The following is a 26,673-nucleotide window of genomic DNA, read 5'->3' as shown; positions in this document are numbered from 1 at the left end:
CGCTCCGACTGTTGCATTCAACGTATTCGGATTCAGCCAAGACTTCTACAGGGAGACTCTGCGCCCCGATCGACGCTATTCACCGATTCGTTTTCTCTTTGTTTCATTCATAGCACTGCTATGCTGGGACTATTACCGAAACCCTTCAATCTTCATTTTAAAGAAAGAAAGGTAGATGAGTTTTTGAGTTTTTCCCGGCATATAGTCTGAAGGAATAATTATCGGGTTTCCCACCGGGTGTGAGTTTTGGTTAAATGTTTCAACGTTTCGATGGCTGAGTAGAGCTAATAACATAATATTAGAGTCCCACTATATTTTCTGGTCTGACAGAAGCGATAAATTAAGAGAGATATTTAGCCGAACGGATAGATATAGGAATTCGTTTTTCCACCGAACTATAAAGGACTTTAGTAAATGCTCATCGTAATTTCGCATTTCCTTTTTATGTGTAAAGGGCTGGTTCCTAGCACTCCCTGCCACGCGCCTTTTTGGCGACTTGCGGGGTAGTATGTAGATTCACTGGATCCTTTTCTGGAGTAATTTTCTCCTCTCTGGTAATAGTGACCCGCATGTCCCCTTCTTCTCTTATTGGATCTTCCTGTTGCTAACCCAATCCATACATAGCGATCGATCGAAACAGTTCTAAATCCACTAAACTCTAATTATATGTCCGTGCAATTTTGCGAAGCTCGCTGTTTATTCCTGTATATCCTGTAATCCTGGAGTACATGCGGACAAAAGCATGGCTCCTCAATAAACGAAAACCAAGGCCAAAGGTTAAACCATTTCTCTCAGCGATGATTCGTATATTATCAAGATAACTCGAAACATTATTTTTAATTTAAAAGCTCAAAAAAAATATAAATTCTAAAAGGTAGACGGTTAAAATTACTAATTGCACTACCTCGGTCTTCGGGATGAAGCCGCGCCGAATTGTTTCAATTCATATCGTTCACGTATCTAGCTGAGTTGATAGCTTGAGTGTGCCCAGAAGATGGAGTGCTACATCGCCTCCGAAACGTCTGCCAGGCACGTGAACAGTTGCAACAATGTCAACGTAATATCTTTGAGAAAATTAATTTTCACTCAAAATTGTATGGAAATTGATTTTTACTCAATATAAACAAACTTACCATAACCAATTTAATGTTATTAACCGTTAACTAACGGTTAATGAAAAAGACCGTTAACAAAGAATGCTGAACGAATCGGCTTTCCTCATGTTACGTAGCCTAGGTAGGTCCCGTGGCTTCGCCTTTTCCTTCGCGGACACATGCCGTTAAACCAATAATCGCTCTCCTTTTCTGAGTGCTTACCCGCACACGAAATCCGAATCTGCGACGCGATACTCTGAAAGACACATCTGACGTACCCTTTAAGAAGTTTCTTTACGAATGCTTTTCCGTGGAAGAAGCCCTCCAAATCTGGGATACAGTTTTATTTATAGATTTCTGGGCTTCTTGTGGAACAATTTCCATATAGTTCGGCATAATTTCCTGGAAGACAATAATATTCTCTGATTATGAGAAAATTCGGGCTTCGCTGTCGGTCCTAGCATTTTTCGGAAATGTTTTTCTCTCCGTAAGGTCTTGTTTTTTTTCAAATAACCATCCAAGCAGTCAACATAAGTATACATTTGCAAAAAAAATCTTTGATATCAAGGAGTAAATGTATATATTTTTCTCTATCATTGACTCATATGTATTCTTTGAAAGGAAGCACGTCGTAAAGTAGATAGTATAGCATTGATAAACAATCGCTTCGAAAATTTCAACCTAACCGCAACAATAATCATTTATGCTTCTCTGGGTAGGTAAATTATTTAATATGAATAGATCTTCAACAAACTCACCCCTCCGCTAAGAATAGATAAATCATTTCCTATTTGATGTACTCTTACGTCCGAGGGGTATACATAGTTTTCGCTTTCTTATCAAATCAAGACGATTTGCTAAATTTGGTCGAAATCGGTGGCGCAAGGGGCAATCACTAGGTCAAATTTGGTTGGAATGACCCTTAAAGATTGTTTTTGGGAACAATTTTGCATATTGTCTGGCGTAATTTCTCCTGGATAATGTTAATATTCTCTGAGAAAATGTCCGGTTCCCTTTTTAGCATTTTTCGGGAATATCTTTCTCTCGTTATTTCGTTTTTATTCCCCCAAATAACCAGTCAACACGGCCAACTTAAGTCGTCATATATGGTTTTGTTTAAACTCTGATTTCTTGTTGTAGATGTATATTCTTCACTTGGTTTGCTGCAAGTCCTTTGAAGGCAAGTATGCCCTTAAATATTTATATCTTTGAAAGGCAATCTTATCAAACTCCAATAGTAAATAAGAAGCAGCGTATCGATGACTAAGTTCTAACAACACGTATCTCAAAATTTGGCCGGTCTGAGTTAACAATGCTAATACTGTTAGTAAAAAATAAAATCCCAGCAAAAAAAACAACTCTTTGTTTGCAAATGTATACTTCTTTTTCAGTTTTATGTATTTTTGGCTTTTAATTTCAATTAAGGTTTTTGGTTTTTAATTTCAATTAAAACTATGCAATTCAAAAAATAATTCGTTTATTTGCTCTCCTGAAAAGTTGCTATTTTTGAGATACGTGTTGTTAGAACTTAGCCATCGGTATGTGCTTTTCTGAGCTGCCACCGGTTTAGGTAGATGAAGCATTTTTTTACGAGTGATCTGCTCCCCTCTATAGTTGGAACTACTCGCTCCAGTGCACTATTTGGCTTATTCCCTTTCACTCTACTTGTATACCCCATCTCTTCCTCTCCTTTCCTTGGTTGTCCAACATTCTTCCTTCTAATTCGGTTTTTCGCATTACCTTCATCCTTTATAATCTCTCCATATTGATCCTCCAAATTCATTTGCACATCGGTTCCCCTGAGATCAACCTAGCAATGTTGTGCCCGGGCTAAGTTTCCATGGGTGATGTTCTAAAGGCCATTTTACACGGTACACGGAATTGCGCAGTCTGACGTACGTGTGAAGGCGCAATCAAAATTGCGTCGTGTAAAGCGGTGAATTGCTAGAACACATGCGAGAATGCGTGGATGCGAGACGGCAAAATAGCCCCTGTTCTAATTTCCTTCATGCATTCGCGCAATTCCACGCCATTTTAGAAATTAATGCAGCTCTAACCTGCGCAATTCCGTGCCCCGTGTAAAACGGCCTTTACAGGCTATTTCTATTTCATGCTCATTGTTAAGTAAGATTGACTAATTACTACATTGAAATTTCTGCACAGAGGGGCGGAGCATACCAAAACTAGTAACATTAGACAAAGAATCTCGTCATTTATGGTGCGTAGGATTGAATTGATTCATTAAATTGATTGGAGCTTAATTTCGGATATAACTAAACTTTAAATACTCTTTAAAGTAGAGCGAGCTAAATTTCAAAGAACAACTCCCGTCCTTACCCAAAAGAAAACTTCAGTAAAAACTTCAATTCGTGCGGTAAGATAACCATTGAATAATACATTTGAGCGAGTTTCCTACTCGAATTACAATTCACTTGCTTAAGAATCCGTGTACCGTGTAAAACGGCCTTAATGGTGGTGCTGTTGTCTGCTCTCATTAGATAGACAAAAATGCCCATCTTCTGGAATAGTATAAAATAATTATGTTAAGCGTGAAAAGATATGCACATACCGTTGTCGTTTAAAATAACGTTTATCCTTTCCGAAAACAAATGAGCGTTCCCAGCACCCTGGGGACAATATATTGTGGTGCCCTCTCCGTGGTGTCCGTCTTTGTTGACCCTGGAGCGAGAGGTGGACACCTCTTCCCGCACTGACCTTCCCCGTTCTCTCTTTCTCTCTATTCGGCCGCGTGGACATGAATTTTAACTGCTTGCCCAGTGCTGGGACACGCTCTTCTCCTTCTAATTGGTATGGATCCCGCAGTGTTTGCAGCCCCGTTTTCCATCCGTTGCCCGAATCCCGCCCACCGCCAGAGAGTGGTGGACGGAAGAGGTTCGTGTTTCCGCTTAAAGATCGGGGTTAATTATTGGGGTGCGACATTATTCCGGCTGCAAATTTTCGCGTGCCCGATCTCGAGAGTTTATTTCGTGTTGATGGTGTCTATTCCTTTGTGTGTCCATTATTACTACGCCATCATCATCATCATCATCATTAGTCAACAATCCTAAGAATGGTTTGACGCAGCTCTCCATTTCTCTCTCCTATCCGCTAATCTCTTCACAGCTACATATTTATTCTCTTTTACATCCTTTATAACCTGTCCGATATAACTCATTCGGGGCTGTCCCTTGCCCTTTTTCCCTTCCACTTGTCCTTCAACGATTGTCTTCATCAGACCATCGTGCCTCAAAATGTGGCCAACTAAGTTGTCCCTTCTTCTGCTTAATGTTTTTAGGAGGCTTCTCTTTTCTCCTACTCTCCTTAGCACTTCATGGTTACTCACACGGTCAATCCATTTTATCCACATCATTCTTCGGTAGCACCACAATTACTACGCCAGTATCCGATAAATGATTTGTTCTGTTTCCTGCTCCTGGTAAGTATGTGCCTTTCGCCGTAGCATCTCACCAGCAAAACTGGTTTCCATGAGTGAACTATAGCTAGTAACGTTTATTCAAAAGGCATTGGCTACAATACGTTAACTTCCAGTTCTGATTTGAGAGGCTCATTTAAAATATTTTTCATCCATTGTGGTGTACTCCTATTGAAATACCCCTTGAACATCCCGTCGGTAGGTTCTTTATTTTTAATATTTTTAGCCCTAAGCTATTCTGCGTATCATTTTTGACGTTAAAGTGACTTATTTATGTCGAAGTTGCTTAAATTAGGCCGTAGAATGCAGCAAAATTCTTAAGTGTCCGAATATTTGACGTAAAAAGGTTTTCCTAAGTATGAAGACATTTACAGGGAAAACGGTGCCTACATGTGTGGCCAATTTGCCACTGAAGCACACGCATTTCTTTGATAAATAGAGTAAATTCCCTCTCTTTTAGTGAGCAGCCACCAGCATTTATCTAGACGAAACGCTTTGGAATATCGTTTGAGAATTGCCTTCGTCGTTTCTTGGAAAAAATATCTTACACGGAGCGCCCAGTAAGTGGTATACATTTATCTCCAGGTTTATCCTGCTTCCTAGAGGGTACGATTACCTTCAACGACTGCCTCTTAGTAGCCTACAGCCAGTGTTTATCGCAAGCCTTAACCATACATGTTCTACCTCTATTCAAAGGCCATCATCTCCTTTAGCGGCTACTTTTCTTTTTACCCATCGTTGGCCGCTTATGACAGGTCTCGCTGTACTTCGTTTTACCTTGGAACTTCCAAAAAAATGTATTTTTTCATCTTGGCGGTCTTCATCTCTTCACACATTCATACATACGCAGTGCCTCTCCGTTCATCTGTCGACTTCTTTACGCTTCATTTTTTCCATACCGATGGGCCCGACTTTCTTTTAGCTCTTTTGAAGCGTTAAATATTTATCTCCTCTATTATTCATTTTGTTCTGGGCTCTCTTTTTTTTTAGGTACTTCCCCGCGTGAAAGTTGCTCTTTGAAGTGCTTGGGAGAGAGAGGAAGAGAGAGGGAACATATGGGCGGTTCTCGTAAGCCGAGAGCAAAATTTGTAACTCCCTTTCATTCCTTTTGAAGTTCCTTTTCTGGCAGTTTTGGCATCTGAAGTGATGGAGAAGTACATCACGAGCTTCCATTAACATTAAAGAAACTAAATATCATTCCTTCCAATTGAGGTTTTTAGAAGAAGCTCCGTAGTAAATTTCGTTTGGCTCTAGGTCTCGTAACCGAAATGTTTTCTGGGCGAAAAAATTGATTTACCGGTAAATTACTTCAATAATAATCTTGCCTCGATCCATTCTAAATTTTTGATTCATTCCCATGGTCGCAATGTCGTTACGTTTGCAAATAAATTCTCCTCGGAATATTTTTGGTGATCTAGTATTGTGTTCGTGTAGTAATTTACATCAAAGGTAAGCATCGGCAAGGTTACGCATGAGCTAGATGTGGTGAGGTAAATACATTGCCCGACAAATATCTATATCTGTGACTTCCGCATGAATTTTAGAGTGTGGCATGAATATAAAACAACAGTATGATAGCTCACACGCCAAAACTAGGTGCTTCCAAACGGATTTAAAATCATTCACATTTCACTCTCACTTGAAGTAGTATAGTAGGTAGAACCCCCCCCCCCCCCCCCCCCCAGGCTCTAAAAGCATCGGCACACCGTAGTTTTCCGTTATATTGAAACATCTACGGGAATCTGAGCCGATCGCGGACCGGCTTGAACGAGTGCAATAACGCCCGCTTCGAATTTCAAAGTTACATACAATATATACCTCTCCGCGATTCTCGTTTCTCCCCCCGGAGTCTGCGACGACGACTGGGGAAAGATATTCATTCCATTCCTTCGACTGAAAGAGGTACACTGTCTTGGAGAAAAGCATCGCTGCATTCCTTGAAAGTATCTCTCTTCGTAGCTGAATGTTGATGCGTTGTTGCTCTCTAATTTTTCACCATAAGCATAAAAAATGTATGATTTTTCATTTCCAATGCTATGTAAGTGATGGATCTATGTGGTGAATACAAGATGATATTCATTGCTGAGTTTATTTTATTGAAAAACAGGCTTAAAATTATCGTTTCATTTTCTGTTTATCAACATATTTCACGAAGTTTCTAACCTTAAAATATAATATATAGCTGTAAGTATAGCTAAATTATAATGTACTTGTACATAATGTAATAAACTTGTAGGAAAATAGTTATCTATTCTGAATCTATTTTTGTTTTTAAACCTGAATAATGAAAAAAACGAACGCATATTTAGAGTTTTTTTGTGTTGATGGCGTTCGCGATGGAATCTAGAAAAATACGTTCATATATTTTATTCCGTGCATTTATTTAAAAACGCAGTTTTTAATACCATTTTCATGCAAAGATTAAGAACCAATCTCTGCTCTAACTTTACTGACTTTACTTTTTTCGCCGCCATGATAAGAATTGAGAAACGCTGGAAAATATCTTGTGTATGAAAGAAAAAACTATTCCGCTGACTAGAATCTACTAACCCCCCTTCAGGATATTTTCGTTCTCCGTCCTTTCCACGAAGACTTCTCTACCACTCCAGAATTTCTCGGAAGATACCGAAATTCGGCCTCCTTACCGGCGTAGGTATTAAGTTCTCTACGGTTTTTTTTAAGTCGAATGATTTGGAACTAACCGCCAAGATACTTCTCGGTCTTTAGATGGAATGAATTCAAATTATTTTCTTCGATAGAGTTTTTGAACTCCACCAACCCATGTCTCCGTGGATAGTATAAGGTTTCAGAGCGATATTCGTTGAATTGCAATGAAAAGATTTCTGTTGCAGAATTGTGTTGGGATATTAAACGGCAATTTTCGAAAATTGCCCTCTACAGGAGATGTGGAGAAGATAGATGGTTGAGATAGAGGGGGAGGAGGAAGAAAATAGCATTTATAGATAGAGCGATAGGCATTATTATTGATTGAAGGCGAAAGTTCTATTTGGGAGAGGGACAAGACTGGGTCATTCTTTAATAAAATCCTCCATGTAAACTTATTCTAAAGTAGTAGATTTTAGAGGTTTAATTTCACCGCGAGTGGGTGCCAGATCAGGTAGTTGGAAATTTTGGGCAGCACAGCCGAGACGGAATGGGACAACCACTATTAAGATGATGTCCAAAAAATATTGAGTTTAAAAGTCTCACATTTAAGGCACAGTTAAATTCTCACAAGGGTCTATTTCTTATTCTATGAAATTTTCAACGTGATGGTTTTAGTTTTAGAACAGTAATGCGTCAGAAAAAAGACCGGTTGAGAGGTGGTGATTTTGTCCTCTAAAGGGAAATTGCTCGAGACTTCTCGTGAACCTCCTCAACAATTTAACTTGACTTATCTTGGCGTAATTATAGAGTTGAGGATAGCGTCCACTGGTTCTTAAAAACTTAAAAACAGCTAAGCTTGACTTTGAACTGTCTTTCGTAGAGAAAAACGCTGATTTGTCTCACAATTGGCGAGTTGTAAAGAAGTTAGTGATGCCTAATGACCCTCATATGAATTATAAAAGGTTATTTTAAATCAATCTCACGATTTACATATGGTATTAGTTGTAATTGGCGGAATATTCAATCATCGTTCTATGGTGGATACAATGGCGTCAAGTTACACCATGTAGATGTAATTCACTTTCATTAATATTCAAAATATAATCCTTTAATTGTACTTCATCAACTGACTACAATATAAATAAGAAGATTAGCTGCTAAAATTCCGCGAGCGACCATAATGAATAATAAATGTAAGCTGCACTATTCGTCCAAAAAATAAAACTTAAGTTCTTGTGAACGGGGCTTTAAGATAGGGGACGGATTCTAGAATAAAGGAAGGAACATGGAAGTGAAACAGTTGGGGAGAGAAGACAGGAAAAGAAACGGGTTTAGAATTTTATTACAAATGTTTTTTCAAGCCCCCGCACCGTGCGTTGAGGAGGTCAAATTGGTGGACTGAAGGTTGAGAGAACTGTTGGAGGGGCACCAGCGCGGAGATTGGAGAGGGACGAAGGAAAGGGAGGCACTTTTTTTCGTGTATACCGAAGGGTGGAGGAAAGGGACGAGAGAGGCAGACGGGGGGAGGGGAGGTGAAATATAAGCGGTACGCCTAGGACCCAGAGAGGGGAAGTTATCTGTTATTGGAAATCCGTGGGAATAACAGCAGGCGCGGTGGAGATTGGATATCGTCCATGCTAAAGTGGGATTGAGAGTCGGAGAAGGGGGAGGGTGAATCTGAGAGGGTGAGGTGGTTGGCGAGACTTAGGAGAGGAGTGGGGAAAAATACATCTCTGTGCATGTGTTTGCAGTACATGTATTTGTTTGGGAGTATGCGCGAGTGGTCTTGCCCAAAGTTTGCCTAGGGTGGAGGACGACGACGAAGTTTGTCTCATGAAGGGGTGGTTGTAGGGTAAGGGTGGTCATACAATTTTTTTTCCTGAAGGATCCTCTTGCAGATGCATCTTTCGTCAAGTTAAATTCGTGCGAAATTCGTCTCTTCCGTATTGTTTTTGTTGCTGCAAAATCTGACGTGATTAGTTATAGTTATGCATTTAGGCGCGTTAATAAATTTTAGCTTTCGAGGTAGGTTTTAAATAAACCGATTCCCTTGCCAACATTCATTGAGTTCTCCTAGCAAGTTAATAGGTAACAGATAGTACGTGAATCAGTAAACGCCATCTATGACTTATGTCGAACTTTTGAGGTGCCTAAATCAATGCTATCTTTGGCCCTTCACTTTATTTTACTTTTGGAAATGCAGAGGAAGACAAAAGGATTTATAATTACAATGAAAGGAAAAACTTTTTGTTAATTAAAGAGGGAAGTTTAATTCAGGGAGCATGTGCAGCCCAGGGTGATCAGCAAAATGCTCCGTGTTAACTTATCGTACCCGGTGGAAAATATTTGATAACAACATCGGTATAGCAATTTATGACTCTATTAATAAAGCCTAAAAATCTCCATTTCGTTGGCCTGTCATAACTTCTTTCGTGAGGATGGAAACGAATTATTCTCTGTGCCATGCCACTCAGTCAGAATTTTTCACTCGCCTTTTCATCGATGAAAAGGTTTCCGCCAAAGAAAAAAAAGGCCTTTCCTTCAATGGAACCGTTGAATTGAAAAACGCCGAAATGTATCGTATATAAGCGAAAGAGTCCGTTACGCCAGAGTAAATACATTTTTTGCCGTGAATTTCCAAAAAGACGTCTCAACCTCTCCTCTTTGGACATGTTACCCTTGCCCCAATCCTTCTATTCCCTCCTCCCATTCCTTTTACCCTCACGAACCTTCCCCGGGGTCTTTTCTGTGTTTTTCCCCCGCAAAAGAAAAAAACAATCTCCACCTTTTCACCCGCGCAACACCTCCTCCGGAAGCGTACCACTTTTATCTCGCCATTTCAGGCCCGAAAGGATATTATGCATGGGCACGCGTAGAGAGTGGTGATATTTGAACCAAATCGCGCGCGCGCGATTTCTTTTTTTTTCTTTCAAGGCATCCTGCTCTTGTTTCTGCCGGCTTTCTTTCACATTTCTCCTCCCTTTCTCTCTCACTAAACTCATTCGCCCATTGAATCCAATCCGTCCTTTTGCCTTTTCCTCACGGTGTCCAGATAGTTAGCGAGATCCTTCGACACGCTGCAAGTTACCTCGCCACATTCAGCCGAAGTAGTAGTATGGAATCGTGATTCACGATAAGAATTTTGTAGGTGAAAGGAAACATAAGTTATGGCGCAAAAATATGTCTTTTTCGCTCTGCCATCGTCTCATTAGTTGAAAATTATAAACAATAAAGTACTTCCTAACTCACAACCAATGGGGTTGAAATATGTAGTCGCTCTCTGCATTATACCCGAGTAGGTTTCATGAATATATTCATTAAGTCCATGATAAAATATAAACAAAAATGGTAATTTTCACACTTTAATATATAACTCCACTACCGACCATGATTTCGATTCTTCATGTCATTTTCACCTGGGATATGGTTGTAATAGCCTCGAAGTAATATGAAGGTGATTGCCAATACGAGAAAGGCTACCCAAGGAATGAATAAGTTGGTGAATAATAAGAAATCAATCTTTTGATCTGAGACAGGAACTGAATAAGAGCTATCTGAAAGGACACATGGTGAACCGATTATTCTAACCCTATTGGGATTCAAGGAAGAAAATACACACGGGCATTTTCATGCGTCGGTAGCTGTATACTTTATTTTTCCTTTATTTTCACAATCTTAGGCCTACAAGTATTTACAACGCCGTTTTCCTGTTGGGCAGCTATCACCAGAGTCACATCTAGGTGCAGTATATTGAAAAAACAGTTCCATAGTCGGAAACCGCTGGAAAAGTATGTTTTAAGAGGCCGTGTTGCGGTGACTAATGCTTCCATTGTTTTGGGAAAAGGGAAATAACGCAGGCCTGTCGTTCTCAAAGGTCCATAACGATGAAATATCTATTAGCGTGGCGATCGATGTGCGAGTTGTGCAAAGATAAAGTATCTCGGGAAAAAGGAAACGAGAAAAGTTTTGTTCGTTAACTGCATTTGATTGGCCTTCCGAGAGAGACGGCTGTTGATAAAGACTCTCTCCTTCTGTCTGCTTCGAAGAGAAAGAAAAGTGGAGCGAGATGGATTTTTGAAAAAGACAGGAGTTTCGCCCGAAGGAGGAAGTAACAGAGTGCGTAGCAAGCAACTTCATTAGTATGGAATTCTGAGCGTGTTATTGCCCCTTCGCCAGTCTCGCATCATGATATGTGCTTATATTACAGTCATAAATAAAGTTGGCTCTCAAATGGGTGGAAAATGGAGATATTTTGAATCCATAACGGAACATAGAGCACAAAAAGACGAAGATATTAGCATACAGCTAAAAAGAGGAAGCTAAGACAAGCCTTAATATAGGGAAGCATAAGCTTGAAGAGGTGAAAGAGCTTTCTTACATGGGAAGCCAAATTACCAACGATGGACGAAGCAAGAATGAAATAGGCAGTAGAATAGCGGAGGCGAAGAGAGCTAACTAAAAAAAGGAATCTTATTACAGCTGAGAATTCAAGCATAAGAAGTAAGGAAACTATTCATCAGATGCTACACATGGAGCATATTTCTCTATGGAAACGAGGCTTGGACGTTGACAGCAGCGGAGAAGTCAAGAGTGGAATCATTCGAAATGCATGGTGATACCGAAGAATGATGAAGATAAAATGGATCGACCGTGTAAGTGACGAGGAAGTGCTGAGAAGAGTGGGAGAAAAGAGAAGTCTCCTAAAAACCTTGAGCAGAAGACGGGACTACTTAGTTGGGCACATTTTGAGGCTTGATGTCCTGTTGAAGACTATCGTAGAAGGACAGGTGGAAGGGAAGATGGGCAAGAGATGGCCCCGAACTTTTGCATATGGCCCCGAAAATGAATTGCATAGGACAAGGATGTAAAGGAGAAGAAATACGTCTTCATGAAAAGGCTTGCGGATCAGAGAGAAGGATGGAGAGCTGCGTCAAAACAATCTTAGGATTGTTGACGAATGATGATGATGATGGAGGGAACGTACATACTTGAATGAGAAAAAAGAAAAAAACTCAAAGCTGACCGAGACGTGGAAACTACTCACAAAATACGAGAGAACAGTTATGTAATGATTCGGAGAAACCTGGAAATTTTCTGAAATTTTTCAGAGTAACAGGTATACGAATTTCATTAGAGGTAGAATTGCCAAGTATTTTAATCATAATGTATGAACGCCTGAATGATGGACGTATTGGGCAAAAGGAACTGTTCATATTATACCAGGGGATCATGCGGATGCAGCGTGGGCTGAAGAAAACTCAGTTCTCTATATTCTACTATAAGGAGAGATTATGGGTGGAAATATCCGAGGTACTCAAAGCATATTTCGCACCTAATGCCCATTTTTCTTAAGGCCGTTTTACACGGTACACGGAATTGCGCTGTCTGACGTACGTGTGAAGGCGCAATCAAAATTGCGTCGTGTAAAGCGGTGAATTGCTAGAACACATGCGAGAATGCGTGGATGCGAGACGGCAAAATAGCCCCTGTTCTAATTTCGTTCATGCATTCGCGCAATTCCACGCCATTTTAGAAATTAATGCAGCTCTAACCTGCGCAATTCCGTGTACCGTGTAAAACGGCCTTTAGATATACCGGTGACGTTGTATGCAACCAGCATTTCTCATGTGCAATGCTAAGTTGTATAACTCCCAGGTTGTATATTCCGTGAGCAAACAATAGAAGGGATTACACTACCAAATATTTTATCTGATTTATATAGCAATGGGTGTAAGAAAGGCTCTCACCAAATTTTACCATTGAGCGCAGAATAATTTCGCCCCTAGAGCAGTTTGAAGTTTCAACTTGAATTCCGCGCCAAAAACGTATTTCTCGGGCGACGCCATGTTGATGACGTGTGAACCTCATGATGTCTGCATTGCTTGCATAAGGAGTGCATTGTCGTATACGTTATTTCGAGTATAAGTAAATACTATATAAAACGGAGAATTTTAAATGCGTGGGAGGAAACCTTATGTATATTGTTGTATGCCGAGATGTAAATTTACCTCTCGTTAAACGCCAGAAAAGTATTTTTTGTGGTGCCAAACGACCCAGACCGGGGAAGGCGGTGGTGCGACGCTGCACGGAGACTGCATATTCCTTCAGAAATAGGCTGTTATAGAATGTGTGAGGGTCATTTTAATGTAAATCACTTCTGCTTCTTAAAGAGATTTAGTTTCCATTACTCCTTTTGTTGTCTTTGAGCGCACATCGCAAAAATTTCGTATGTGCTTAAATATATACGCACTCATCGGGGAATTTTAATTTTTAATTGCAAATATATCATTCTGCTTCAATTTATGTTGGATATAATGATTATTTCGTGTGCATTTACTGCATATTTGCACTGGTTTTCACTCTTTGTTTCTATCTTACGCATTAAAAGGCAACCACTGCAACGGAAAGAGTCTTCGACGCTAACCCGGTGATGTGACAAATAGTACAAACTAATACATGATAATCTCAAATTTGTACTCCAGGAACACTGCGATATCGAATTACTCACAATGAGCAGAAATAAGCACATTTGACTCCCGGTGCCGCCAGGTCTTTAAATAGAAGAAGAAATAGTAAATAATAAACACAGATAACCTTGAAAATCTTACAAAAAAAACAGAGAAATCGGAGGCAAATACTTATTGGATGAATACTATCAAATAGTTTGAACTATCATCAATCTAAACAGAATAATTGTCAAACAATAAAATATAATGAGTGACTCCTTTCGCCAGGCTTCAAACTATACGCTAACGCCAGGATTTTGTCCACCATTTTACTCTTAATTTTAAAACTTCACATCGGCAATAATAAAAGCATAATATCAAATACAGCGAAATTACGATTATAAAAAACCTATTAATAAGTAGGAAAAGAAGCTAAAAAAATTATGAGAGACAGTCCCGACCCCTCAATCTTCACTACCCGAGCTCAAAGCATTGCTCACTAGGCCACCGCCGCGCCGCGGCGAATCCATTACATGTCAAAAATCATTTAATAATTACTTTAACCACTAAGGGTAAAAACCGGTGCAAGTAAGCAGTAAATGCTCACGAAATAATCATTACACCCTACGTAAATAGAAGGGGAATGATAAATTTGCAGTATAATATAATTTGTCCCTTTGTGTGCATGTATATAATCACAAGCGGAATGTCAGCGGAGTGCAGCAGATAACTACGAAAGGAGTATAGGATACTAAATTTCCTTGAGAAGCAGAAGTGGTGCCACAAACTTTGTCCTAAAACTTTTGAAAGTGACTGTACGTGTAATTCTGATGTAAATATAAGTGAACTTACGGATATTTTCATGTCAAAATCCCCATCTCTGAGTTACTCTTTCATTTTGATGACAATTGTTTACCATTTTTCATAGAAGGAAACTGACTTGAACATTTATCGGGAACATAAGTGGACCAAAGCGAGACCTCTGCTTTAAAAAATTCTGTTCCAACGAAATGTGAATGCTAATCCTAAAAGTAACGGAGAGAACCCCGAATTCCCTCCCTTCAGAGGGCAAGAAAACAGCTGTAGCTATAGCACATTTGTTCATTTATTTCACAATTTACATCCGGAAACTAAAAACCAGTAATAATTAAATGGTTTTATGATGGTAAGTCCACAAAAAACAAACATCCACGATAATTGCCATGATTACTGTCTCTTTCAAAAGTGTAAACATTTCATCGTGAGAAGTTTCATTTCAAAGAAATGATTCTTTTTTAGACGAAAAATTGTCCAGAGTCCGTGTTAATAATGTCAGTACACTTCTGGTATCTCCCAGAACAAAATTAACATTGTGTTTCGCCATGACGATAAACTTTTGACCACTATTTCCACGAACGCAGTGTGTTTACGGCTTCTTCAAGCGTTACTCTCGCGACATTCATGAGGTTCACACGTCACGCGGCGTCAGCCAATAGAAATACGTTTCGCGCCGTGGGCGTGGCCGAAGCTCCTAGCGGACTTTCAAAGCTACTTATCTCGGTTAAAAATCGACTTTGAGCTCTAAAATTTGGCGTGTGTGTTTTTCAATCATATCTTTTTGGTTATAAATAGCGAAAACCAATTTTTAATTTTGAGTGTTCCCTCCTATTGGGATAACCTGACCCATGTGGTGAGGGAAAATCTCCACCCCAAAAGCATAGAAGCTCAAGGTACACTTCTCGTCGTCTCTGTGTACCCTGTTCTATCTGAGACTGGACTAACAATATTTTTACATACGCCCAATGTCCTTGGTAACTGAAAACACCCTTACATGAGACTTGATCCCACGGCCCTCCTAAACGCCTCACGTAATTTGTGGATACCCCCTTACGCATAATCCCTTTTATTTTGTCAATGAACCGTGTTATCGTCCTCTCACTTTCCTACTTAACTCCTCCCTTTATTGTATTTTTAACAACCCTAAGCCTCAGTATTAGTTGTTATTTCACGGCATAGCTTGTGTTACCAGGTGTTTGTGAGAAAACTTATTGAATGTGGAATTTTATTCACAGGTACTCTTGGAGTACCAGACAGTGGGGAGCCTACGCCGCATCTGTTGATCTTTCCATCGCAACCTGTCCAAACGAAAGCATTAGGAAAGAGTGCTCTTCTCACCTGCAGAGCTGATGTCGAAAACATCGAGTTGATTCAAGATTTGAAGTGGATCGACCCGAATGGAAGGACTGTCGAACATGACAGGTTGGTATCCAAGCCATTTTCTTTTATAGAATCATCATTAGCTGAAAGCTGACGTTTAAGCTATAGGAGCTGTCTAAAATCTTCAATACGCAAGCTCCATTGATTCCTTGGGACAAATTTTTCATTTGCTTCTTATGTAAGGTCTATTAAGAAATCTTGCTAAAATATAACGATTTTTTCCTATTGCTAAGACATCATCCAATTGAAATGTAAATCTTTTTCTAGGCTTGAAATAGCTCTGTTTGGTTCAGGTCAGGGTGGCTGATAGAGGGAGAGATCTAATTTGAAACTTGCTTTATGTGGTCATTCTCAATGAAGTGTTCATTAATTGCAACATCTCAGGAGTATTCAGGGTAGTTTTTAGTTTTTCCTTGGGATTCAAAGATAGTTTGGATGAGTTTGGCCTAAGGGTAACATGAAATGAGGTTCAATAAATAGCATGGCATTTAGTGTTATATTTTGTAATTTTAATCATCTGGGACAGAGAATGAGATCTGAAGGAGTTTTTTGTAAGGAAATCTCCATGTTTAGTTCATAGCCAGAGGTTAAATTAATAATAGTATTAAACTAGTATTAAATGATTTATGTTCTTTAATATTTGTCTCATATTTAAATAATCATATTTTCCCCAAGGGACTAAACTAAAACATATTATTCCATAGCTATTATTTTATTGAGTAGTTTACTTCTGTATAACCTTGGTCTATGATATATATTCAGAGATGAATGATTACTTTAAATTTGAACAATATTTAGTTTCCATAGCGTCAGTACAGAATTTTAATTCCATTAATCACATGTAAGAGTTTTATGCAAGCATTTATCTTTTCAATTTTCACTTACAGCATATAAGTGCGTTAGCCCTCTGGCTTGAGAATGTGAAGTGCTCAGAAATCTCATGCCTTAGGATACCATTACTAATTATGTATTTACATTTCTTGGAGGGTTTTTAATGGTTGGCATTAAAGATCTTGACATATTTGCATATCTCTGTATTTTTAGTACACCTTAATGCCATCATATTCCATGAATTATACATACATATGTATACATAATATTAACGTATTTATTTTAATATCTCTTCTAATTGAACTTATTTTCTTCAGCAAACTTCAAGATAAATATCTAAAGTTGATGTATTAATTGCAGCAGCTTTTGACAGCCATGAACCCATAGAATCAATTTTTTGGGATATCAGCGATTGGTGTATATATATATATATATAAAATCTTGATGAAAGCGCACTAAGCGATAATATAAGTATATGGCCGATCGAGGCGAACGAACAAAAATTGTACTAATAAAAACATAGACACACGTAAAAAAGGGGACACTCACAAAAAAACGTTCAGACGTTTCAGCGGATTGATCCGCTATCCTCAGTGCTGAATATATATATATATATCCCTGATACTCAACATAATTTAAGCCCTTGAAGTGATACTATAGCAATGGAGAACACCTAATATTTTAATCAACTTTCAATAGGGTTTACATTCCATTGTAAACTCTGCATAATGAAGGCTCTTGTGAATTTTCAATAATAAAAATTCATAAATATTTGAAAAGTAAACATGTTGGTTCTCCATGAAAAGGCATATAATCCACAAGAAATTCATATGTTATGGATGACTTAGCTTATGGTAGTTACTTATGAGTTCGTGAAGTTTTGCAAGATAATTCATATCATTGCTATATGTCAGTTTTTAGGATGGCTTTCTGTCAAAAATTTATTCCAAGTGAATATTGGTTAAATAAATTTGAAAAAAAGTCTTTAAGCATAATAGTAAAGTGTAGAGAGGTAGCCAGTGTGGAAGTGGCTGTAGCATCTACTTGATATGAAATAAAATTTGAGATGCATATCTTTATACGTAAGAAGTCCAACTTAAAGAAAAATTCAAGGAACTATCTTGTCTTTACATTGGGGATTGTTTCCCATGCAATATTATTCCAGTAAACAAGAAATTTTCTATTTCTTTTTCTGACCAACACGTACATATTAGTAAAAACAATTCATTAAAATAATAAACCTGAATTAAATTCACATATTTGCTTTAGTCGTACTCACACAAAATAATCAAGTAAACTATGCAATTGCTATTTGCATGAGTGGCTGATTTGGAGCCAAAGTGGGCTAAGGTCATTGTTACGGTGGTGGAATTCATAATTTAGCTCAGCACATTGGTGAAATGTAGTACCTCATTGCCTAATACATTTGAGGTCTGATATACTTAGGCTAGTGGCTTTTTCGATTCTCATTGATTATTTTTAACCATTGTTTGTTGAGCTGGTGAAGTAAAAACTTTCATTGGAGAGCCATCATAAAAAATCTCATCTTTTTCGCTTTCTAGAAATTACAGGGGTCCCTTAATCTGTCACTGCATGGAACATATTATTTTTGGGACAGTCATTGATGTGAAATAAAATAATAGGTTAAAAGGTGATTCAAAGATTCAGAAGAATGATGAAATTGATTCATGTTATTTGTTATTTCCTTATTTTTAAAGGTTGATAATCAAACCTTAAATAATTTTTCTATCATTGCGAAGGTGTAATTACTATGCATTATCGAACATGAGGGTAAAATTTCTTGTGGATAATTGTTGTCTTTTAGCCTATCGAGTATTCTTGAGTTACTTAAATGTACCTCAGTGGTGAACTATCCTCTGACAGGTTTCACATGAACTGCTTCTTCTTTGCTCCTCAATTCTGTGCTGCAATCCCTTATTCACTTCATAGCTTCTGCTCATCATACCAGCTCTCACTAATAGTAATAGCTTGTTGCATCTTCTCTCTTTCTCTTACGATCGATCTTTCCTTTTAATATTCTCTTCGGAAAGATATCTTTTCTTAGCATTTTTTCATTCATGTGGTCTTTCTCTATCTTGCTTTTCCAATTAATCATCTTTTCTCACTCATCTTTTCCAGAATCGTCCCATTTCATGCTATATCTAACTCCCTCTGATTTTTTTCTATTCCATTCCATAGCAATATCTTGAATCTTTCATGTATTTCTTATCTTTCTCCTTCCTTCTTTCATCTATGTATCCGCTTGGTATAACATCGGGCTCAAATTAAGTGATCTATGAATATTTTCCATAAAACTTTTTTTGCTGATTTAAGAAATATAGCTTCATACATCTGAACCCTCTATGTTTCTCATATCTTCCAATTTTTCACTGGAGGATGAAGTGAGTTTCAAGTGTCTTATCCTTTTTTTTACATGAGAACACATAATGATTTTATTTTTGAAGTGTTAAGTATATCAAATTTTGGGGTTGACAGATTTTTGGTGATGTATTATCATAAACGTGTTATTCCTCATTTTGCAGTAACTTAGGATGGAGATATGAATGAGGTATATGTAAAACACAATTGAATTGTAGATATTCAGTGCATAATTTGTTCAGCGTTGTCCAGAAAATGAGCTTCATCTTATCTTTCTTCCAAAATGACTTTCACTGTTAATCTGTGTTTAGATATATTTTTATAACATGTGATATGTCATTTCTTCCTCTGTCACCTCAAGAGAAAATTTCTTTTTTTAGAGAATTTTCTTTTGTTGGAGGCTTGTCTGACCTTTTCTTATTCTTTTGTCACTGCTTCAAGTGAAGGACAGGACTCAAGGTAACATTGGCTTGGGAGTTTTGGATTGAAGCTACCATTGAGCTAGAATTCGTGCAAGAAATTGATGTTTTTGATTTTGTAGGAAGATGAATTTTAAAAATTAGTCCAATCATAATTGCATATTTATTATTTCATTCAAACATCATTATCATCACTTCTGTGATACATGTTTTTTTCACGCCATCATTCAAACTTTATTTCTCTGTTAAATTATGTGCAATCACCACGTAATCATTGCCAGCCATCACATTATTATCGCCTTCATAATTTTGTATTATGTGCTTTTGATGTGCATTATATTGACATGCAGTCATCCTTTCATCATCTGTTCCTGCATCTATGGATTATCTATTAGTTGGGCATGGAGAAGATATACTTCACTGATAGTTGCTCATTTTCTTAGTTGATCGATGTTTAGGTGTATAAATTTTTTAAATGATGAAGGTTTTTCATTTTTAAAGCTGAAGAAACAAATGTGATGAACCTTTAAAAATGCTATTTGCATGTATCTGATTTTAATTTTTTTCATTTAAGAATTTTAAAGATGTAATTAAAACTTGAACAATAATAGGTAAGTTCAGTTTTGGTTATGAGTGCATATATATCATTTGTGGCCCTCTGTCATTCAAATTTTTGAGAGAGGTTTGCCAATTATAGAATTCTGATTAAATAAACATGCTTTTATATACTTAATGAATTATTCATGTTGGGGAATGATTATAGGAAATAATCTAGACACTTAAGAAAATTAACCAAATGGTAATCTCAAAAGTTCTTTATAATATTTATTGAATTTTATGACTTCAATTATTTTTACTGCTTATATGTCCCTAAAAATTGGAATTAGTGAATGTCCCTAAAAAAAACAATTAGCTTTTATGAGATTGATTTCTTTTTTTATCAGTGCTAGTCTTAGCTAAACCCATTACTATTTATAGCTAAGTTAATGGACTTCTACGACAATGGAAAAAACCAAATTGCAGAGTGGGCAAAGAGCGTACAAAAAAAAAGATAGCTCACCCAAATTTAAATGTATTGTTACTCTCTTTTGGCATATGGCCATAGCCTAATTGTTAAGTTCCATAATGTGTAATAAGCAATGCAATTCCATTTGCTAAACATACATTATATAGCAGAGTGAGCATATATTAAAACTTTATAAATGTGTACCAATGGAGTGTATAAAGTAACACAAGTGGAAGTATGGGAAGAAACAAGTTGTTAGGAATTAGATGGTTGAGAAAGACATTATTAAACATGAAAGTGCATATTCCAAGGCAGAATCTTCTTCCTATCAATGAATCTTGTAGGCATTGTAACCATATGAAATACAAATACCTAGTTAATTATAAGGCTAAGACCTCAGTAAATCGCTGCATGCAGTATTTTCTTATAAATATGCCTTTCTTAAACCTTTATAAAAGAATACCTAACTTCCAATTGTTCCAGGGATAGTGATTCCTTCATTATTTCAGTCATAGTAAAACTCTAGCAGAAATAATACATCAGTAGAACTTCTGAATCACAAAAAAGATTTCATCACAGAGTGAATTCTCCCTGGATTAACAAATATGATGTATAGGCCATTAGAGTTTCATGAGATTTTATCATTCCTAAGGTATTCAAAAAATTCAAAGTAAGTCAATTAATTAGTATGAATTAAGGAACTGAGTACAGTATGACATGAATTCTGGTATTTGTAAAAATAAGAGTTTGTGCAATGGCTCACAACTTGGTTACGAAATGTATAGTACATAAACCATTCAAACCTATTTACGACAGTCCATTTCTAATCTGGAAATCAGTGACATCATGGCAAAATCATCACTGCTGGAAATCCATTAATTGTCAACTCCACTCATCAGCTCTTCTCTCAATCTCATGTTGAATTGCATTAATCTTTGTTATAATTCATCAACATCTATATCATTTATGTATATGATTACTCATCCATTCTTTAGGTTAATTATTTTATGAATCTTTATAGGAATCTTCTTTTTGTACTTCCTTATGTAATGATGACATGTAAGCGTATTGACTGTTGTAGAAATTAGGGAGTTGTAGAAATATTTTGCTTCAAAAAACCTGAGGGCCTTTAACTATCATATGAACATTGCCATGAATAATTGCTCATTTTTCAGCAAATGTGCCTATGTTTTACTTGTTGTTATCGCATGTAGCATTAATAGTGCATATAAGTGTACATATTTCCTTAGTACTTACTTAATATGTCTAGCTAAGGTATTCAAAGCATAGGTATTTTAGGTATAGCTCTATACATATTGATGTTAAATGTTTTATTGGTGTTAATTAGATACCTATGTAATATTTATATGTATGACTTTTAGAATGCTAGACACAAGCCAGGAAATTTCATGGTATGACCTGTTGCCATATGTAGTGGTTGTACTTATATTAAGATGCAAACATAATCAATTTGAAACTTTTGAACTCTGAGAATCAAATGATTGTTCCCATGCAGGACAAAATCTTATATCTATTTTCAGGACTTTTTATATCTTGCATACCACTGGAAATGGTTTTCTGAATTTCCTATGAAAAATTATCAATGTTAGCCCTATCCTCAAAATGATATCTTCCAAATACATAATGAATAATATTTCTGTAGTATGGCATAATAATGAGAATCAAACCATATTCATTTGAACATGGCACATACTAAAATTTTTATGCACCATGTTAGTGGTATATTATTTGTAAATATTTTAATAGCTTGATTTCATTATAGCGTGAATGAGTAGTAATAACTTAGCATCTGTGTGTTTTATCCTCTCATTTTAGGTTTAATGCATGTTCATGATGAGAATGAATAGTTTTTAAAGTTATCCTTTCAACTTCAATGTCCTTGCCAACATATTTTGCAAATTTGGCAGGCATATCATGACAGTAAAATACGGAATGAACAGTGTTGCTACTTGTATCATAAAAGTGCCTCATGTAATTTATGAACACCAGTGCAGGTTATTAATTATTAATATATAAATGTATTCCTTCGTTTTAAAAATCAGGCCAAGACATTTAATCACTTCAGTTTTGGTTAATCTTTCACATGAGGTGATTTCTGCTTTTGGCATGAAAAGATAAGTTGTATAAGTAGTCAAAAGCCAGAAATCAGTCATAAACCTTATGTGTAGCGTCAATTGTATTTCAGTACTCACCTGTGAATTTAGAAGAATTAATAGTATCTCATGTGATAAATGTCTTATACATGTTAGATGTTTAGGAATATTGACATGGGAATTAAATCTTTTATAAACCATTAATTTTTTAATATTGAAAGTTAATCCAAAAAGTTGTTTGCTTGCAATAGCCCAATATTGAATGTGTGAAATGGAACCAATTGTCTTAATGGATGCAAAAGAATCTTCTTGTAGCTGGGTGAAATTTGAGAGCATTATAATTGTGTCCTTTGGATAAGCGACATTTAATTTCCTATAATTGTTTAATTAAAATTTTTCAGAATTCATAATAATGAGGAATCAGATCCAATAGCCGCATTCAAAATCGTTCAGAGGCTACTAACACTCTCCAAGCAGTTAAAAATCTTAGTGACCAGAGCTCTTTTTATGTTTTGTCCAAAAGTGATTGTTAGTCACCACTGTTGTATTTGAAACATTTTTCTTTCTCAAATAAGTCAATAATGATATCTCTGGAAATGATATTTTTTGTTGAAAATTCCTGTTTGTGTTAGGATGCTCATTAACTTTGTGTTCGAAAACTTAATATCATTCCTACTGCTGTGGTCACTCATCATTGTGATGTATCTTTATTCTGCAGTGAGTTAAAGAGGAGGATGTACACAGAAATTATGCCAGGAGGCGACCTTGCTCTGTTCATCAAATCCCTTACTGAAACTGAAGCTGGGAATTACACATGTGAAGCCATTTATGCAAACACCGATACATTGAGGAAAATCGTGAGGATAGAAACAATTGGTATGTACTGATAAGAAACTAAGCATTTAATAATATTTCGAGGTGATTAACATAAAAAAATTTTGTATAATTATATTGATTACCCATGATATAAAAAACTGATTCATGTACACATGTGTAGTCCTCCTTGGTGCCCAGAGGTCATGCATACCATTAAAGAATGTGATTTTTTCAGAATAAATAAAAATGACTCCCTTTCTGTTATGTATACCGATATATCCATTATAAAAGAACACAAATGGTAATTTTCACACTTTTACTTCAAAACTCAACAACCTACCATTGTTTCAACGCATTGTCTCATTGTCACGGTGATGCAACCAGCACTCTCACAGTAATTTATACCCAGGCCAAGGTAGGAGGTGGGGGTACATGGAATTGGTGTGAGGGAAGTCGGAGAGGAAACAGTTTGGGAGAATAAATGAATGAAAGCCGATAACAGAAAGCATACAACAAGTGGGGCGTGAGTGAAGGTCAGTGTTTTGATGTCATGGGGATGCTTAACGTAAACAAAGGTGAGTGAGTACATTAAATAAAACATCATTGCAAATTCCATCACATTATTGGCAATTTCAAATTTTTCCATAAAATCTAATTTAAGCCCTTTGTCAATATTGTAGTATAATATATTATTAATATAATAATAATAATTAATATAATAATAATAATTAATATAAGAAGTATAATGTATTAATCACCAAGGGCTTAAATTAGATTTTATGGAGAAATTCGAAATTGACATTAGCCTGGATGGACTTGGTAATGATGTTTTATTTTGTACTGACTCACCTTTGTTAAAGTTAAGCATCCCCATGACGTCTAAACCCTAACCTTCACTCATGCTCCTCTTGTTGTATGTCTACTGGTATCTGGTATCAGCCTTCATTCATTTGTTCACCTAAACTGTTCCCCCTCTCACCCCCTCACTCAAATCCCTTTTGCCTCCCCCTCCTATCTTGGCCTGGGTATAAATACTGAGAGAGTGCTGGTTGTATCACCTTGAAAAAGATACAATTGGTTGATACCATGGTCGGTTGTTGAGTTTTGAATTAAAATTGTGGAAATTATCATTTGCGTTCTTTTATAATGGATATATCAAATAACTTCCACAAAATCAAGCCCGAAACAATTTCACAAATGGTTGACAGTTTCCTATTGGGATATGCTTTAAAATTTGAATGGAGTTTTTTTACTCTGACTCAAATTCATGGTTCATGAATTCTTTATGAGAAATATACCTTCCAAGAAAATAAAATTCTTCTGAAATCACTCACTCACTCTTAAATTAACATAAAGTTGCAAAAGTTGCCACATGTTTAAAAAGCATGTGATGTCATTCGAGCACCTCATTTGTATGCCAAAGGGTGAGGAAAAGGGAATTCTGTATAGTGCCAAAGGTAATTGGATGGAAAAAAAGTTTGATATCAGTAATTTTGTTGTCCAATGAAGGGCTTTAGCAACTCCAATATCTTGCTAAAAATAACTCAAGAAGTTGGCAGTGGATCAGGGCGTGGGTCTTTTTATCTCGGAAATTTAATCAAATTCGACTCGCTTTCAAATACTTTAAAAACTCAGTCATTGCACATGCTTGTGTAACATTTAATTAAATTTATTTATGTATTTATGTAACATTTAATTACTTAAATTATCTACAGTCCTATATAGTCTGAGATTACTTACCAACTCACTATCCCATAAAGGACTAATGACCCTGTATCACTGTAACTTCTTAAGTATAGTTAATTATGCCATTGAATTCTGGGGGTCAAAAATTACTCTCCTAAACAAAACCTTTTCTCCTGCAGAAGAGGGCACTCAGAACCATTTTGGGTATACCTAGAAGAGAATCATCACTGTTTGTTAAGCTGGGAATTCTCACGCTTCCTTGTCTCTATATATTTAAACTATGTGTACTAGTTAAACTCAACCTTCATAGACTAAAGCTAAATCAGGATATACATAATCACCAAACTAGATCACATACATCCATCCACATAACCCTCCACAGACGAAAACTTTCCTACACAAGCCCCATAGCTATAGGCTCAAAAATATATAATTCACTCCCCCCCAAACTTAGGAGCATCTCCTCAATGAACAGATTTAAAGCTGACCTAAAAAGATATTTTGTAAACAAATCTTACTACAGCATCCAAGAGTTCTATATTGATCCCTAAAAATATGTATAAATGAATGTGAATGTCACTTATTATTATATTGTGTTCAATTGTTTAGTGTTACATCTACTGTTCAGTATGTTACATTTTTATGATTCATTTAACATTCATGACGTGTCCTATATCTATGTTCTGTGGCTCACTGTAATATATGATCTTCTGGACAAATAAAATTAATAATCAAATAAATAATAATAAAATAAATAATAATAAATTACATATCCTTATGCTTCAAGGCTATTCATCCTAAATTACATTCCTCTCCTTGTTTTTGACAATGTCCCATTCTCTGTACTTACTGGTTGAATTGAAAAAGGGAGAGTGAGTTATTATCGAAAAAGCTGGAAGAAATGGAGCCTGAATCTGTTTGGAAACCCAAGGAGCCTTCATAAATATTCTTCGACAGTAAATCTCATGGGTCATTTACTTAAAATCTTGTTCTTTTACTTCTTCCTTTAAATATAAGTGTTGAATGGTTGGTTTAACCCTTTCACTGCTGTGGATGTACCTAGTACGTCCGCACAGCAGACTGCGGTGGACGTACTTTTTCTTCCTCCCTGACATGCGGTCAGCACTTTTGCCAAAGCACTTCGAAGGGACCCACTAATCCGGGACCCTATCCTCGACGAACTCAGCCACGCAGGACCGTCTCATCGGCTCTACCAGCGGGGGCCCTACCTCCGGAAAGTGACCGCTCTGACTGCAATATGAAAATCAATCAATCAATCCGACCATCACAAAATGTTTGTTTTCATCGCACTCCTGCCAATCAAGCTATCAAGTACGTATTTGAATCGTGTTTCTGCGATGAAAAACAACAATTATGTTAACTTTGATAAAATGGCCATTTTCCGGTGGTCCGCAGCCACGTCATTTTGCAAAGTTAGCAAAATCGTTATTTTTAATCGCAGAAACACGGTTCAAAGACGTACTTGATTGCTTGATCGGCAGGAGTGCGATGAAAACAATCATTTTTTGATGATCGGATTGATTGATAGATTTTCAAAATGAAGTCAGAGCGGTCACTTTTCGGGAAGTTGCGTGGATGAGTTCGTCGAGGATAGGGTCCCGGATTAGCGACCCTTCAGAGGGTGT

The 26,673-nt window shown here is 36.9% G+C and overlaps 1 protein-coding gene across 1 annotated transcript in view; it reads left to right on the top strand.

The window, feature by feature from the left end:
• Positions 1 to 26,673, top strand: part of LOC124153181 (fasciclin-2) — a 60,940-nt gene that overhangs the window by 2,449 nt on the left and 31,818 nt on the right. Inside the window, exons 2-4 of the mRNA XM_046526283.1 lie at positions 15,632 to 15,818; positions 19,428 to 19,445; positions 23,244 to 23,401. Of these exons, the coding sequence (XP_046382239.1) occupies positions 15,632 to 15,818; positions 19,428 to 19,445; positions 23,244 to 23,401 (363 nt within the window). The remainder of the gene's footprint in view (positions 1 to 15,631; positions 15,819 to 19,427; positions 19,446 to 23,243; positions 23,402 to 26,673) is intronic.

The sequence above is a fragment of the Ischnura elegans genome, chromosome 2, assembly GCF_921293095.1.
Source record: "Ischnura elegans chromosome 2, ioIscEleg1.1, whole genome shotgun sequence".
In the NCBI taxonomy this organism is placed as follows: domain Eukaryota; kingdom Metazoa; phylum Arthropoda; class Insecta; order Odonata; family Coenagrionidae; genus Ischnura; species Ischnura elegans.
Note: the sequence above shows the minus strand (reverse complement) of the source record. Positions and strands in the feature narration are given on the sequence as shown.